We start from the raw sequence: 18,467 nt of genomic DNA, 5'->3' as shown, positions 1-18,467 counted from the left end.
GATTGAATTGATTCTTGGCATCAATAACTTCTGATCATTCACAATAACTTGTGATCATTCACAATAACTTGCAAGACTTGAACTATAAGATGTGTCACTACTTTCATTCAGTACTGACACTGGACCCTCCCATGGTGGAATGCCAAATGGCATCAATTAAGCAGAAAATCCAGGCTCATATTCATAACAATAATTTTTAACAAAGAGGAATGGTTCCAGGGAAGGCAGTCACACTTCAAGTAATTTACATGATTATGTTGAAAGTATTAAATTGTTAAATTTTAATAACACTTCACCATTTCATAACTGTTCATAGTTAATAGCTTAACTTACAGTCATCTCTAAATATAATCGAACATCAGAGCCTTTCACAAGCATTTAACATTGTCTAACAACACACAGCTTTTAACAATGCATAAGCAGTGGGGTACAGCTTAATCAAATGTTAACCAGGGAATTTTGAGGATTAAAACTCACCACTTCCAGTGAGAAGGCCCTGCAACCCACAGAGTTTCATCCATTTGGAAGCAGTTCCGGGGATCAAGCAGCTTCTGCAGTGAGTGCAGGGGACCACCTTAAATAGCTCAAGTTAAACCAGTCTGGGGAGTATTCTGGCCCTAGGGCCATGGTAAACACTGTTGGTGCACATCATTTACTTTTCCCCTCATGAACACTTGGGAGATCATAAGATGGCCCTAATGCACCTCAGGCAGAAATCTCAGAATCAGAACTTAGGTGATACACAAATTTGTTATTTTATGGCAGCAACACAGTGCAAACACATAAATTAAACATATCAATTATGAACAAAGTGCAGAGAAAGGAATAACAAGGCAGTGTTCACAGAACGTTCAAAAATGTGGTGGCAGAGGAAGGGAAGCTGATGAATCTCTGTGCGGGTCTTCAGCCTTCTATACCTTCCCATCGTGAGAAGAGGGCATGTCTCGCAGGGCAAGAATCCTTGATTACATATTGTAGTCTGAAGCAACCTCTTCAAAATTCAAGGTGAGGGACCAGTGGGTTGGAGGATAGCTAATGTTGTTCACCTATTTAAAAAGTGGCTAAAAATAAACCAGGAAATTATAGGCCAGTGAGCCTGACATCAGTACTGTGAAAGTTATTGGAAGGTATTCTAAGGGACCGGACACAAGTATTTGGATACTCATGGACTAATTAGAGATAGTCAGCATGGCAGGTTGTATCTAGCCAATGTTAAGGGTTTTTCGAGGAAGTTACCAGGAAAGTTGCTGAAGGTGAGGCAGTGGATGTTGTCTACAAGGACTTCAGTAAGCTATTTGACAAGGCTTCTGTATGGGAGGTTTTTCAAGAGGGTTCAGTTACTCAGCATTCAAAACGAGGTAGTAAATTGGATTAGACATTGGGTTTGGGTTTGTGGGAGAAGGTAGAGAGTGATAGAAGATGGTTGCCTCTATGACTGAAGGCCTGTAACTACTGGAGTGCCTCAGGGATCAGTGCTGAGTCTGTTGTTGTTTGTCATATATATCTATGATCTGGATGATAACATAGTAAACTAGATCAGCAAATTTCCAGATAACACCAAGATTGGGGGTATGGTGGACAGTGAGGAAGGCTATCATGGCTTGTAGCAAGATCTGAAGCAGATGGAAGAAAGGGCTGAAAAATTGCAAATGGAATTGAACACAGACAAGTGAGAGGTGTTGCACTTCGATAGGACCAGCCAGGGTCACAGCAAGAGGAAGGCACTCAGAAGTGTGGCAGAACAAACAGATCTGGGAATACAGGTTAACAATTCATCGAAAGCAGCGTGTTGCATACCCACAGGTTGAATACGGGACAGTGGGATGACGTAATGGTCTTGTGATTGAGATGATGTAACTGTCTCTTGACCGTGGCGTGATGTTACGTCACGTGATGGCATGTTCCAAATGGTATTTAAACCAAGTCCGCGGTCTGTGACGCAGTTCGCATTTTTATTTTTGTGCAACATCGTTGTTGCCGGTCGGAGGTGTGGAGGCTCCACCGGTTTTGTCTGTTGCACATTTATTTTTCCCTTACAGTCTAGTATCGGAGAGTGAAGGCATTACTGGAGTTATCCAAGTTCAAAGGATTGGATAAAGTTAATGTTGTTCAGCGTTTTGGGGAATGTTAGACCTTTGACTTCTTTCAGGAATTGTGGCATGCACATTTGAATTAAACCCCTGCAAATTCCGGAAGGTTTGTGCAGTGACCGCCCTCCAGTCAAAAGGTCAGTTCCTTTTATTTCCTCGTGATTTCTGCTAACAAGGCATCTCCCGGCTGTGGGGTCGGCAGATCATCGTTACTTCGAAGGAATCGTTTGTTTCAGATTAGTCTCTCCTTACTGACCCTATAAATCACATGGACTTTTGAATTTATCACTTTAAGTCTCTGCTTAGATGAGAACTTGTTAAGAACAGTTTCAAGTTTGAATGTTTGTCCTGCCTAACTGTTAACTTAAGGTTAATTTAGTTGTTTGTTTACTTTTCTAAGTTTGAGCAGAGGTTAATAAATCTCGGGATTTGTTTTAAACCCTGTCTCAGTTTCATATTAATTGCTGCTGCATTCATAACAAGTGACACAAGTTGATAGGGTCATAAAGAAATCTTTTGGCACATTGGACTTCATAAATCATTGAGTACAGAAGATAGGATGTTACATTGAAGTTGTATAAGACGTTAGTGAGACCTAATTTGGAGTATTATGTGCAGTTTTGGTCACCTACCTACAGGAAAGTGTTGGCGCGTGGCCAAGTGGTTAAGGTGTTAGTCTAGTGATCTGAAGGTTGCTAGTTCAAGCCTCAGCTAAGGCAGCGTGTTGTGTCCTTGAGCAAGGCACTTAACCACATGTTGCTCTGCAACGACACCGTTGTCAGGCTGTAAAGGCCTAGTGCCCTTCCCTTGGACAACATTGGTGGCATGGAGAGGGGAGACTTGCAGCATGGGCAACTGCCGGTCTTCCATACAACCTTGCCCAGGCCTCAGTCAACATCAAAATCGATGGACAGCTGAAGAGAAAAACAGGACGAGTCTGTGGTGGCCAGTGCTATCATGTTTGCTATTGTGTGCTGTTGTGGGCAGCAGGCTGTGGTACACCAACAGAATCAACAAAATCATTCGCAAGGCCAGTGATGTTGTGGGGGTGGAACTGGACTCTCTGACGGTGTCTGAAAAGAGGATGCTGTCCAAGATGCATGCCATCTTGGACAATGTCTCCCATTCACTCTACAATGTACTGGTTAGGCACAGGAGTACGTTCAGCCAGAGACTCATTCCACCGAGATGCAACACTGAGTGTCATAGGAAGTCATTCCTGCTTGTGGCCATCAAACTTTACAACTCCTCCCTCGGAGTGTCAGACAACCTGAGCCAATAGGCTGGTCCTGGACTTATTTCCACTTGGCATAATTTACTTATTATTATTTAATTATTTTTGGTTTTATTTTGCTATATTTCAACTCTATTCTTGGTTGGTGCAACTGTAACGAAACCCAATTTCCCTCGGGATCAATAAAGTATGTCTGTCTCTCTGTCTGAAAGATGAAAATAAGATTGAAAGAGTACAAATAAAATTTACAAAGCTGTTGCTGGGACTGGAGGACCCGAGTTCTAAGGAAAGAATGAATAGGTTAGGATTTATTCCTTTGAACATAGAAGATTGAGGGGAGATTTGATAAAAGTGTACAAAAATTATGAGTGGTATAGACAAGTTAAATGCAAGCAGGCTTTTTCCACTGAGGTTGAGTGAGACTAACCTCATGGGTCATGGGTCATGGGTCAAGGGTGAAAGATGAATAGTTTAAGGACAACATAACAGAAAACTTCTTCACTCAGAGGGTTGTGGGTGTGTGGAACGAGCTGCCAGTGCAAGTGATGCACGTAAGTTCTATTTCAATGTTTAAGAGAAGTTTGGTAGGTACATGGATAGCAGGTGTATATGGTGGGCTATGGTCCAGGTGCAGGTCAATGAGACTAGGCAGATTAAATGGTTCAACATGCACTAGATGGGCAAAGGGCCCGTTTCTTCTGTGCTGCACTTTTCTATGAACTCAATGGTGGAGAATTGTATCCATAATGGAGCTGGCTGAGTCTACATCGCTTAGCAGTCGCTTGCAACCCTGTGCATTGACTCCATTCCAGGCTGTGATGTAACCAGTCAGAATGCTCTCCACCAAACATCTAAAGAAGTTAACTGTCCCCCAACTTTCCTCCATCAGTATCGATTATAAAACTTCTCCTACCCAAAGTAGTGAGCTAACAATTAAATACAAAAAGACTCTCTCCTCCATTCACACCAGCATATGTGCTCTCAGCAAAGTTGGAAGGTACACCTCTTCAAATACTTGTCAATTATGCCAAACTTAACCAACACCAGTTAAACATTGCTGACAGTTGTGTGTTCAGCACAGGTTCATTTGAATGACCAGCATAACAATCCATATCTTTCAGAAGTAGTTAAAATGTTGATCTACGAGTAAAGTACAAAGCTAACCATGAGAAAAAAGAGATTCTATTTGATAAGCTGTCTACAACTGATGACCTTTATAGTTAATTAGACAGACTAAGCACTACAGAAAAGCAATAAAATTCAGTTACAGGAATCAAATTCTATTAAGTGCATCTTCAAACTATTATTTAATGGACAAATGACATTTGAAAGTGGCTGACAAATTATTGTTTATTTTCTTTTTAAGCTTTATTGCCATGTGATTTGATTGTTAACAGTAATAGAACACACACTCGCTCAATCCAAACATTAAGAAAACAGATTTCATATTTGGTGGGCAAGCAATACACATTTGCAGTAATTAAGAATACCTCATTATAATTATCCCTTTCATTGCAATAGCATCAATTATGGAGAAATCCTATATACAGTGAATTCCATTTAATTAGGCCATCAGTTAATCAGGATAGCCGCTTATTTGGGACAATTCTTAAACAACAAGTAATGAGTAAACAGCCAGGATTCCATTCATTTATTAGGGACACTATGCCGCTTAATTGAATTGACTTTATTACATACATCCTTCATTCACACAAGGAGTAAAAATCTTTACGTCTTTGTCTAAATGTGCAATGTGCAATTTATAGTAATTTGTAATAAATAGTATGTACAACAGGACAGTCAATATAACATAGAAATACAATTGAAGCAGCGTGAATTAATCAGTCTGATGGCCTGTTGAAAGAAGCTCTCCCGGAGCCTGCTGACCCTGGCTTTTATGCTGTGGTACTATTTCCCGGATGCAGCAGCTAGAACAGTTTGGGTTGGGGTGACTCGGGTACCCAATGATCCTTTGGGCCCTTTTTATGCACCTGTCTGTAAATGTGTTGAATAGTGGAAAGTGCACATCTACAGAAGTGCTGGGCTGTCCGCACCCATGCAGTACAATTCCCATACCAGGCGGTGATGCAGCCAGTCAGGATGCTCCCAACTGTGCCCCTCCAGATATGGAGACTCATGCCAAATTTCTTCAACTGTCTGAGGTGAAAGAGGCGCTGCTGTGTTTTTTGTACACACAGCCGGTACGTACAGACCACGTGAGATCCTCGGTGATGCGTATGCCGAGGAACTTAAAGCTGTTCACCCTCTTCAGCCCCAGATCCATTGACGTCAATAGGGGTTAGCCCGTCTCCATTCCTCCTGTAGTCCACAACCAGCTCCTTTGTTTTTGCGACATTGAGGGAGAGGTTGTTTTCTTGACACCACTGTGTCAGGGCGATGGCTTCTTCTCTGTAGGCTGCCTCGTTATTATTTGAGATAAGGCCAATCGATGTAGTGTCGTTAGCAAACTTAATCAGTAGATTGGAGCTGTGGGTGCTGACAAAGTCATGGGTATACAGAGAGTAAAGGACGGGGCTTAGGACACAGCCTTGAGGGGCACCTGTGTTGAGGGTCAGAGGAGCAGAGGTGAGGAAGCCCACTCTTACCACCTGCCAGCAGTTTGACAAGGAGTCCAGGATCCAGGTGAGCAAGGCAGGGTGAAGGCCGAAGTCTCTGAGCTTCATGTCAAGCCTGGAGGGAATTATGGTGTTGAATGCCTAACTATAGTCCAAGAACAACATTCTCACATAAGCAACACACACAAAATGCTGGTGGAACGCAACAGGCCAGGCAGCATCTATAGGAAGAAGTACAGTCAACATTTCGGGCTGAGACCCTTCATTAGGACTAACTGAAAGAAGAGATAGTAAGAAATTTGAAAGCGGGAGGGGGAGGGGGAAATCAGAAATGATAGAAGACCGGAGGGGGTGGGCTGAAGCTAAGAGTTGGAAAGTTGATTGGCAAAAGGGATACATAGTTGGAGAGCGAGGGGATCATGGGACTGGAGGCTGAGAGAGAAAGAAAGGGTGAGGGGAGCACCAGAGGAAGATGGTGAGCAGGCAAGGAGTGATTGTGAGAGGGACAGAGAGAGAAAAGAGAGTGAGGAAAAAAGTGGAAAAAAATAATAAATCAATCAATCAATAAGGGATGTGGTAAGAAGGGGAGGAGGGGCATTAACAGAAGTTAGAGAAATCAATGTTCATGCCATCAGGTTGGAGGCTGCCCAGACGGAATACAAGGTGTTGTTCCTCCAACCTCAGAGTGGCTTCATCTTGATATGGAGTGACATATTGAAATGGAAATGGGACGTGGAATTAAAATGCGTGGCCACTGGGAGATCCTGCTTTCTCTGGTAGACAGAGTGTAGGTGTTCAGCGAAACGGTCTCCCAGTCTACGTCGGGTCTCACCAATATATAAAAGGCCACACCGGGAGCACTGAACGCAGTATACCACACCAGCCGACTCACAGGTGAAGTGTCGCCTTACCTGGAAGGACTGTCTGGGGCCCTGAATGGTGGTGAGGGAGGAAATGTAAGAGCAGGTGTAGCACTTGTTCTGTTTACAAGGATAAGTGTCAGGAAGGAGATTGGTGGGAAGGGATGGGGGGACGAATGGACAAGGGAGCATTGTAGGGAACGATCCCTGCAGAAAGCTTGGGGGGGGGGGGGGGGGGGGAGGGAAAGATGTCCTTGGTAGTGGGATCCCGTTGGAGGTGGCGGAAGTTACAAAGAATTATATGTTGGACCCGGAGGCTGGTGGGGTGGTAGCTGAGGACAAGGGGAACCCTATCCCTAGTGGAGTGGCGGGAGGATAGGGTGAGAACAGATGAGCATGAAATGGGAGAGATGCATTTGAGAGCAGAGTTGATGGTGGAAGAAGGGCAGCCTCTTACTTTAAAAAAGGAAGACATCTCCTCCGTCCTGGAATGAAAAGCCACATAAGCAACATTCTTCTCCAGATGTGTAAGGACAGTGTGTAGAGCTGTGGCTATTGCGTCATCTGTCAATTGGTTGTGTCGGTAGGCAAACTGTAGGGGGTCCAGTGTGGGTGGCAGCAAGCTGCAGATGTAGTCCTTGATCAGCCTCTCAAAGCATTTGCTTATTATTGAGGAAAGTGTGACAGGACACCAGTCGTTCAGACATGTTACCTTAGTCTTTTTAGGTAAAGGAACAGTGGTGGATGTTTTGAAGCAGGAGGGCACTCTACACTGGGAGAGGGAGAGATTCAAAATGTCTGTAAACACACCTGCCAGTTATGCCCTGCACATCCTGAGTACCCGGCTTGGGAAGCTGTCCGGTGCTGCAGTCCTGCGACTGTCCATCATGGAAACACCTGCATACTTTAGCTTGGAGATGACTGAGAAGCAGTTCGCTAACTGGGACAGGACACTGTTGCCGAGCAGTTTCTAACTAGCATCAGTCACGTACACTGTGTCCTTTAGACAGAGTGATGTGCTTAGAATGAACAGTCTTTAAGTAGCATCCACTGTGCGTATGTGTTCAAATGCAATGATATTTGTCACTGATAGTTGGTGAAAAATGAGCAGTAAGTGAACTGTTTTGCTCACTATCCACGTGGCCTTGGATTACTTGGGCAAATCAAATGCCCACGTCAGGATGCTGTATACTGACTATTGGTCAGCATTTAACACCATCATTCCTACAGTCCTGAGCAGAAAGCTACAGAACAGGCCTCAGTACCTCCCTTGGCAAATGGATCCTCTACTTTCTCAAAGACCACAATCTGTGCGGATCTCCACCTCGCTGACAATCAACACTGGCACACTAGAGGGGAGTGTGCTTAGCCCACTGCTCTATTCTTTCTACACCCACGACTGTGTGGCTAGACACAACTCACACGCTCTCTGTAAATTTGCACAACTTTGTACTCAATTACAGCAAGACCCAAGAGCTGATCAACACACACAAAATGCTAGAGGAACTCAGCAGGCCAGACAACATTAATAGAAAAAAGTACAGTCGGATTTCAGGCTGACTGATTGGAAGAGCCGATTGTGACTTTCAGAAAGGGTAAGACAAGGGAACACAAATCAACCCTCACAGAGGGATCAGGAGTGGAGAGAGTGTGCAATTTCAAGTTCCTAGGTGTCAATATCTCTGAGGATCTAACCTGGACACAACATATTGATGCAGCTATAAAGAAGGCAAGACAGTGGCTATATTTCATTTGGAGCTTGAGGGGATTTGGTTTGTCAACTAAAACACTCGAAAACTGCCATAAATGTATCGTGGAGAACATTCTGACTGGCTACATAGTTGTTTGGTATGGATCGAAGCAAGATCGAAGTAAGTTGCAGAAACATGTAAAATTAGTCAATTTCATTATGGGTACTACCTTTGTAGTATCCAAAATACCTGCAAGGAACAGTGCCTTTGGAAGGCAGACTCCATCATTAAGGACCTCCACCATCCAGGACATGGCTTCTTGTTATTGTTGTTAAGTACAAAAGCCTGAAGGCACAGGCTAAGTAATTCAGGAACAACTTTTTCCCCTCTGCCATCCAATTTCTAAATGGGCATTGAACCCATTAACACTACCTCACTACCTTTTAAATTTCTAGTTTTTGCTATTTAATACATATATACTTAATGTAATTCATTTTTTTTCTATTTTATCATGTATTTCATTGCCGTAAAGTTAACAAATTTCATGACATATGCCAATATTAAACCTGATTCTGAAGGCATTGGTGTCTGTGCTAATTTTATTCATTGACAGTCAATTAAAAGAACATGGCAGTGTTTACTGGATGAATTCCTATGTCAATAATTATTTGGAACTAATGCACAGTTTTATACTACTGTGGTATATTTAGAATGTTCTCATTTGTTCTGTACTTCATTTAAATAAATAAATTTGTTACACAATTCAATGGCAGTTTGTCTCTTATATACCTTCCCAACTATTTCCATGAATTTGGCTATTTGGGACAGCCACTTAATTGGGCCAAATTGTACCGGTCCCAATATGTCTCCATTAATCGAAACCCACTGTATAGTTGAAGTGAAGACAGCTCAAACTGCCTTCAATGACTTCAGCCAGCCATAAAAGATGGTCGGATAATGTTAAATCAAGATCAACAACCAAAAAGATAGAAATTGATTTTATGCACTTTTAAAAATATAATTATGACCACTCTACTGCTGTTTCCTCTGCTCTTTAAATGGACTGCTTTTAGGACCAACAAATGTTAAAAAAAAAAGTGGTTTAATAACTAATTACTGAATCAATTGACTTTGAAGGAGTGTCCTAAAGAAAGAAAAATGTTTAAAATCATGAATTTTGGAACTCAAGGTCCATGTGGCAGAAAACATCACGAGTGTAGGAAGGAAATAAGTTCCAAGTACATGAATTATCTAAGCATGTATCTATGTACAACCTTGAGATTCATCTCCTTACAGGCAACCACAAAACAAACAAACCAGACAGTACCTGTTAAAAAAGGCCATCACACAATGTGCAAAACAAAAGAACAAAGTTATACAAACAATAAAAAGAAAGCAAATAACAGTCAGAACTAAAGCCAGTCGCAGCCAATTCAAGAGCTCATTAGTTGCAGGCCACAGCCTCAGTTTAGTGCGGAAGCAAATAAACCGCGCCGAGCAGGAAGCTGACCACCAGCTCATCCCTCACTTCCAGCCCTAACGCCCCGACCTTTTCAATCTAACCTGGTACTTAAATCGGCCAAACAGCAGGTTGTTGCTCGCTGTCAGGTTTGGGCCCTGACTCCTCAGGACTGGGTTCCACCACCTCAATACACTCTGGGGCCTGGGCTCCACCACCTCAACTCTGCCTCGCCTCAGAGTTCCTGCTTCAAATCAGCTCCAAGTCTACTCCAGCAATGGGCAAACATTTGCTTGTTCCTCACTCTCAGACTTGGACCTCATCACCTCATTTCACACCTCACGTACACGCCACACTGCAATCATAGTGCTCCTTCTGGACTCCAGTTCACACTGCAAAAAATACCAGGTCATACAAGCAGTTCAATAGCTCATCTCCAAAACAGGAGTTACAGATATTGATTGCAGTGATCATTTCCCACAAAAAAGGGTGATAACAGAACAGTTATTAGTTTTGTTTGCTGCCAGTAAATCGCTGTATTTCAGCTGTGCCATCTTAAATTGGATAAGGCATACTGGCCAGACTAGACCACACCTGAGAATTCTGAGAGACTGCAGATACCATGATAGTAAGACAAGTCCATCGATAGATGCAGACATGAAACTAACTATTTTAGCATCAATAGACCAAGAGCTACATTAGTTTAATGAAGAGCTAGCAAGAATTCATGGAGATCAGAATATGGCCAGTTGTTTGACAAAAGCTCAAGGTTATAGACATGGAGGGTCGCAATGAGCTGGAGGAGAGTCATGGTTTACTAGAACTATCAATGGTGGGCCATATTCACATGCCAGTGATACAAACTGGAGGGTCCAACCTGGACTTGTGTGAAAGGACATAGAAGACATCTCCTTGAAAAAGGGAATAATGGGCAGCAATTTAAAAAGGATAAGCTGAAATAACAGGAAGGTGGTCTGACAGAAAAGGGGCTGAAAAGCAGAACAAAGAAATAGAAACAAAAATGTAAACAGTTAAAGGTATTGGAATGTTATTGACATATGCATCAAGATACAGTGAAAAGCTCATCCTGCATAACGATCATACAAATTAAATCATTACACAGATATTGAGCTGGAACAAAGTTAAACAATAACAATGCAGAACAAAATCTGAACACAGAAAGTCTGCAACCGCCGGAAATCGAAAGCAAAACACACAAGTTGCTGGAGGAACTCAGCTGGTCAGGCAGCATCTGTGGAAATGAATAAACAGTCAACGTTTCGGACCCAGATCCTTCTTCAGAATCCTTAGAATAAAGTCTAATAGCTAAAGAGAAAGTGCAGTGGGGGTAAACAATCAAATGCATGAGCATAATGAAGTAGATTGTGAGGTCAGGAGTCCATCTTATCATCCAAGAGTCCGAAGCTGGTGGTATGTATGTTCAGGCTTTTGTATCTTCTATACAATAGAATAAGATAATGTCTAGGTGGGAAGAGTCTTTGATTATGGCGGCAGCTATACTGAAGCAATCAGAAGTATAGGCAGAATCCATAGAGGGGAGGCTGGTTTCCACTACTCTCTGCAGTTTCTGGCAGTGACATGCAGAGCAACTGCCACACCAAGTTAGAATCCAGATAGAATGTTTCCTATGGTGCATCAGTAAAAATTGGTAAGGGCTGACAGAGACAAGTCAAATTTCCTTAGTCTCCTCAAAAAGTCAAAGCTTTGGTGGCGCTTTTGTGGCAGTTTCTGGCAGTCATGATTGCCATACCTAGTCCTTGTACGTTCAGATGGAATGCGTTCTATGGTGCAGCAATAAAAATTGGTAAAAGTCAACAGAAATAAGCAAAATGTCTCTAGCTTCCTGAGGAAGTTGGGGCATTGATGAGCTTTCATGGCTGCGACATCAAAGCTATTGTTAATGTTCATTCCTAGGAACTTGAAACTTTCAACCTCAACACCACCGGTGTAGACAGGAACATGTGCAACACCCCCATTTTTTAAGTCAATTGCCGACCCTTTTCTTTAGTGGACGTTGACGGAGACGTCATGAAACCATGTCACTAAACTGTCTCCTTTCTGTACTCCGACTCCTCATTATTTATGATATGGCTATGTCATATTCAATTTTGTGAGACACTGAATAAACATTTGAACAATTCAAAATTACAATTTAATGGTTTCTGAACCCTTAGCACAAGGGGTCTGGATGTCAATGACTCAGTGTTTGTTGGTCACTCTGTGAGCTAGATTATGGACTCTTTCTTAGGGTCCGTCAAGTTGACCTGATAGGTTCTTTTTTGGATATGGGCTTATCGCTTATATGCAGTTTTGATATTCTTTTGTAATTCTGAGGAATGTTGTGTCTAAAACAATGGTGGACCAATGAACGAGGAGTGATCATTACAATGTGTAATTAATTTATGAGGGTATGCTGAACACTGTGTTAATGGACTAATGGGATGTGTTTGAAAGAAACTGGGCTCATTTAATGGCATAAGAACAAAGGAACAAAATTGTCTGTCTATCTCATAGTTACTCTATGGTTGTGAAACTTCTATTTATTGGGGTACCTTCCCTGGTTTCGTAAGACTTCAACTGAGAGCTGGAAATTGCAATCAGCACCTCGGACCCAGGGGGGTTACACAAGTGATTTGGAATTCCCAGTTGCCCTAACAACAGCAACAATCAAGTGGTGACTAAGAATAGTGAGCCCTAAGAACTTCGTGGAAATCTTTCTTGCTATGTAATATATAATGTGGTTTATTCGTGATTTATATTTTTATGATAATAAATTAGGTTTAACCTGTTTTGTTGTGATTGTACGCTTATTACATCTCCTGGACACTCAAAATGTTGGGTCTGATTAATCCAGCCCATTACAATGGCACACTACAGTGGTTATCGTTTGCAAACTTGTAGACGGAGTTAAAGCAGAATTTGGCCATACAGTTATGAGCATACAGGGACTAAAGTTCAGTGCTAAAGCAGGAAGCCTGGTTTGGTGGAAGAAATGGAAATAACAAAATGTTAATATTCCATCAGGTCACATACTTTCGAAAATGCTGTGAACTCGAGTTCCAATATCACTTACCATTGGGAAAAGATCCTATAGCTGCAGATGGAACTCCAGCATAAATCCCACGAAATCCTCCAGCCTTGTAAAACCCCTGCTGACTCTGTAGTCTGGTTTTCACAGTGTCCAGTGGGAACAGGGTCAGATCCACACACATCCCTGCCATACCACCTGCCTAAAGCAACAAGCACAGATAACATCAATCACATGCCCTGGTGGCACCACAATGTGAACGCGAGGTTCTGTAGATGTTGGAAATCTTGAGTAAGACACGAAAAAGGCTGGAGGAACACAGCAGGTCAGGCAACTTCCATGGAGGCGAATAAACAAGTCCTGAAGAAGGGTCTTGGCCCAAAACATTGACTATTTATTCCCCTCTATAGAAGCTGCTTGACTTGTTGAGTTTCTCAAGTATTCTGTGTGTGATCCACCATGACATAAGTTTGCAGATGTGTTGCGTTTCGCATCCACAAAAAACGTTATTGCTTAATGTCCACACTAAAGCCTCAAAACCTAGTGAATATTCACATACCAGATGTAATCAAAATTCCTTATTTTTCAAAGCCTTAGCTGGGATTATCAGACTGGTAAAAGACCGGTACTTCAAAAGTTCAAGCTCTCTTTACAAGAATGCAACACTTTGATAAATAAACTATGAATTGTCATAAGTTTTGTGGAACACAACATTTTTTAATGTCATGAAGTACTACTTTATAATTCCTATGGATTTTTGATATCTTTGATAATTTTCCTTAAAAGTTTAAGAAGACTAATGCACATTATAGGTTCTTAAAGAAAAGCTTCAATTTAAAAAAAATACTTTTAACAAAAATAGGGGAAAAGTAGAAAATGATGTATTGAGGTAATTTCTGCAAAACTGTATAAAATGAAAATTCATTAATGGAACACACTAAACAACACAAACAAGAGAAAATATGCAGAGGCGACAAATTCAACCAGCACACACAAAATGCTGGAGGAACTCAACAGGCAGACAGCATCTATGGAAAAAGAGTAGATCAACATCTTGGGTCGACTGTTTACTCTTTTCCATTGATGCTCCCTGACCTACTGAGTTCCTCCAGTATTGTGTGTGTGTTGCTCTCACCAAACAACAGTTACTGCATTAAATGGCATCATGCCAGGCCAAAGCAGCTTAACTAGTGCACACTTGCCTCCAAGGTAGAAGGGTAATAAATTAAAATTCCATGAGACTAGAAAGCAAATATAAATTAACTTTCTGTACGGTACTTGAAAAGTACTACACTAACAGAAGTGTCATTTTTTAAAGCAGATTGTGAACTAAGATCCTGCCTGTTCACTCATGATTCATTATTTCAAAGTAAATTTATTATCAATGTGTGTATTATCACCATATATTACCTTGGAATACACAGAACAAAGAAATAGTATAAAATCAATGAAAAACTACACACAAAGACAAAGGCCACAAACAAATGTGCAAAAGAGAAACTCTGCAAATAGATTTTTTAAAGTTTTCTGTGTGAAAGAAAAACAGGCAAGTTATTCCCAATGTTCATCATTCAACCAAAATAAATAAAGCAACTGACATTATTGTTCATATTGTTGTTTGTGGGAACTTTCTGGGCATTAACCAGCTGTCATATTTCATAACACAAAAGTAGAGATAGCATGCTACAGCAATGATAAGACCACATCTGGGATATTTGCTACAGTATTGGTCTCTTTTTTTAAAAGAAAGAGAATGATTGATGTTCATGAACTAGGAGCTATTCAGTGATTTAACTGACTTGCATCAGGAATGGAGGGTTGCCTTATGAAGAAAAAGTTGAATAGGTCAGACTGCCATTTCCTAGTGTTTAGAAGACCAAAAGGGGATAGAAGTTGAACTACCTCTAGTACTCTTTCCAGAAGAGTTGCAGAAGCAGTTCTTCAGCATATTTTAAGGCATCTATGGACAGACACTGGATAAGCAAGGAGGTGATAAACTGTCATGGAAATAGTCAGATTGGTTATGATCTTTGTAAAACAGTAAAACAGGCTAGAAGGACTAGTACCTCATTCTATCCCTAACTGACAGATATTTATAAATAGAATCAACATTTGTCTGTGAACTGCTTCTCAACATCTTCAAACTATGTTTAAGGCTCTATAAGCACAATTTTTTTTTATCTTACCAACACTCAGCCAAAGGATTTATCACAGACTCTCTTTTACAGTGAATACAAGGTAATGAAATACAACGCACTACATATTGGAGGAGTCAGTTCAAAACCAGATCAGACTGGAGAATGATACCATTATAACAAGGAAGGTTAGAAGACAAGCCCAGTAAATAATTTTGCAAGTGATTTGTTCTTTGAAAAGGGGCTGTATGTTCATTATTTTATATTTTCACACCAACAACTAGAATTGAGTTCAAACATAACTATTGCCTATGCGCACTTGCTGCACCCTTATTTATGCAATCAGATCTATTTTCTTAGCCACCTTTAAAAAGATGGAAGGACACCTGAACCAAATACAATAAGACATCTTGTGAGATCACAGGAATTTTATTCTTTGTATAGCTCAACATTCAGTAGCATCTCTAAATACAAACCATGTGATATTATTAAACCTCAATCCGTAAGGATTAGTAACATCTCCTCTTCATTGACCATAGGCTCAGTCTGCCCCAATCCTGCTTGTATAGCCCGTTCTACTGTCTACACTCATGTAAACTGACTGGCTAAACATAGTCCAAGGCCATCAACAAATTTGTTGACAACACCACTGCTGTTGGATGAATCACAAGTATTAATGCTTAGTGTACAGGAGAGAGGCAGGACACCTGGTTGAGAAATACAACAAAAAAACTACTTACTCAGTGTCAGTAAGATTAAAGATATTATGGTTGACTTCAGTAAGAGGAAGGAGGGCAAACATGTCCCAATCTGAATTGGGGTAAAAATCAGCAGAGAAGAGCCAGCAACATGAAATTCCTGGGACCTAACGTAACAGGTGGCTTGTTCGGGCCCAGCACACGAGAAGGCACACTGGTACCTTTACTTTTTCAGGAGGTAAAGAAGGTTCAGCATGTCACCAAAATACCGCAACAAACTTCTGTGTTTGGACCCATATACAAATATCTGGAACACCAGAATAGCTTTCAGCTAACAATGAGCATCAGTAACTAACCGATATGAAATTTCACTGCAAGTTTCAAAATATTTCCTAAAAAGTAGGATTTATATAGCATACTTTCAGATAACTCCAAAACATGTTGAAGTTAAAAAATGTCCAGTGTAATTACTGTTGCTAAAACAAGAAAAAAATTGTATTGAGCAGATCAATAAGACTAACACTTGCCTACATTTTCGAGGACAAAGTGACAAAAAAGTGCACATGAGTCAATGGAAAAATTTAGTGCTGCAGTTGAACTGTCAGCAGCCCGAGACCGACTTTACTGAAGTTTCACTCCTTCCCAGTAAATGCATAAGCATCCAGGTAATCGCTTATTTATTCATTAACTTGCGCTGAGCCAAACTGTTTCTATTCCACAGAGTAAAGATGCACCACATTTCCACACAAAGATCCATAGGCATGCCATATTTACACACAAATACTCACCACTAACGACGACATAAACTCTCTGACCTCCATCAACACTTTATTTTCGCAAAGGCTCGGTTCAGCGGTACCTGGGCAGCACCATCTTTCCGTGACCTCCAAAGGTACTTCCGGGTTGATGCACCAGCCCAGGGAGGGAAGATTTCCGGTTTTGCGTTAACCGATCGGCTATATTATCACAAGAGACACTACAAATGTTGGAAATTTTTGAACAACACACACAGTCCAGTCCAGGAATTCAGGCAGCATCTACAGAGGGGAATAAACTTTATAGATGATGCTCGACTTGCTGAGTTTCTCCAGCGGGTTGCGAGTGTGTCATCCAATCAGCTGCCCGGGTTTATGACTGACAGATGCTTTTAACCAAACAGCTCTCCGCGTTGTCTTACCCACGTGGTGTGCTGATGCTGGGGAATAGCGGGTCAGGGTTATCTGCCTCGGAGGCATGGAAAGAGCAGCAGATATGCGCTAACTCAACAATTAAGCACCTACAACACACACAAAGAAGGCTGGAGGAACTCAACAGGCCAGGCAACAAATATGGAAATGAATAAACAGTCGATGTTTCGGGCCGACACCCTTCATCAGTCATAATGAAGGGTCTCGGCCTGAAACGTCGGTTTTTTATTCATTTCCAAAGATGCTACCTGACCTGCTGTGTTCTTCCAGCTTGTTGTGTGTGTTTCTATGGATTTACAGCATTCGCAGGATCTCGTGTATAATTGATCACGTAATATATGTCTTAAAAGTAATGATCCTAACATTTCAGTCTGCACACGCGTAGCACAAGCCATTGTAATTGCTTCATTCCCTATACTCTCTGTCCATGAGGCATTTTCAAGGTTCATTCACATTCACCTTCACCAGCTTTCTCCTTGGAGGTCACTGCTTCCCAGATGTCTCATGTGGTTTCATTTGCCCAGTTCTGCATCAAAACCTCCAGAGAAAGCACGGATAGCAATAACAACCCAGTGTGACTATCACCAGTATTTTAAGTATAGTTAATGCTCCTGATCCCTGCATTACCAAAAAAAGATACTTGAAAATAAGTACCAGTCCTCGTTTTTAATATGGAAGTTGAGAGGAATAATTACTCTGTCTAACCTAGAATTACTGATTCTGTATCGGGACCAGATGGTACTGGTTGTTAATCAGGCACTGTATTCAAATACATGATGATTGTGAACACTTAGTGATATCATACAAAAAGATCAGGTTTCACCTATAGAACAAACTCCAGCTCTTTTTTGTGCTATTCTTTCAAAGAATATTGATTTCACCAGCAATTCCTGCATTTATGGTCTATCCATAATTGCCCCGAACTAAGGTGACACTTTGATAGATATGGAGTCACGTATCAGCTAGACTGGAATAAATGACAAAGTGCTCTCCTGGATGATAGTTAGTGATAGATAGTCAGTAGCCACATTATTAGGTACCTTCTGTGTCTTGTGAAAGTAGCCACTGAGTGTTTGTTTATGGCCTTCTGCTGTTGTAGCCCATCTGCTTCAAGGTTCAACAAGTTGTGCATTCAGAGATGCTTCTCTCCATACCATTGTTGTATCACCTGGTTATTTGAGATACAGTCAGCTTGAAACAATCAGGTCATTCTCCTCCAATCTCTCTCATTAACAAGCCAGTTTTGCCCACAGAACTGACGCTCACTGGAAGTTTTTTTTTGCACCATCCTCTGTAAGCTCTGGAGAACATTGTGCATGAAAATCCCAGAAGATCAGCAGTTTCTGAAATACTCATCTCACCCCATAAAGCACCAACAATCATTTCAGGGTCAAAGTCACTTAGTTCACATATCTTCCCCATTTTTGTGTTTGGTCTAAATAGCAACTGAACTACTTGACCATGCCTGCATGTTTGTATGCATTGAGT

General features: G+C 41.3%; 1 protein-coding gene across 11 annotated transcripts in view; it reads right to left on the bottom strand.

Annotated features, from left to right (window-relative positions):
* The window catches only part of slc25a26 (solute carrier family 25 member 26), a 252,743-nt gene extending 235,901 nt beyond the window's left edge, over nucleotides 1–16,842 (bottom strand). For 2 of the 11 annotated variants that reach the window (XR_009506804.1, XR_009506805.1), the window contains exons 1-2: nucleotides 16,581–16,832; nucleotides 13,005–13,161 (exon numbers count right to left, since the gene is read on the bottom strand). Coding sequence is in view for 5 of the 11 variants with exons in the window: in XM_059944284.1 (XP_059800267.1) it covers nucleotides 13,005–13,161; nucleotides 16,581–16,613 (190 nt within the window). In the remaining 6 variants the exon portion in view is untranslated. Of the gene's footprint in view, nucleotides 1–13,004; nucleotides 13,162–16,580 lie in introns of all 11 variants that reach the window. The other 9 variants (XR_009506807.1, XR_009506808.1, XR_009506809.1 and 6 more) reach the window with 9 other exon arrangements.
* Between the last annotated feature and the right edge of the window lie 1,625 nt (nucleotides 16,843–18,467).

Source organism: Hypanus sabinus, chromosome 19 (genome assembly GCF_030144855.1).
Source record: "Hypanus sabinus isolate sHypSab1 chromosome 19, sHypSab1.hap1, whole genome shotgun sequence".
Classification (NCBI taxonomy): Eukaryota; Metazoa; Chordata; class Chondrichthyes; order Myliobatiformes; family Dasyatidae; genus Hypanus; species Hypanus sabinus.
The sequence above is the reverse complement of the archived record's forward strand: the minus strand, read 5'-3'. Positions and strand labels throughout refer to the sequence as shown.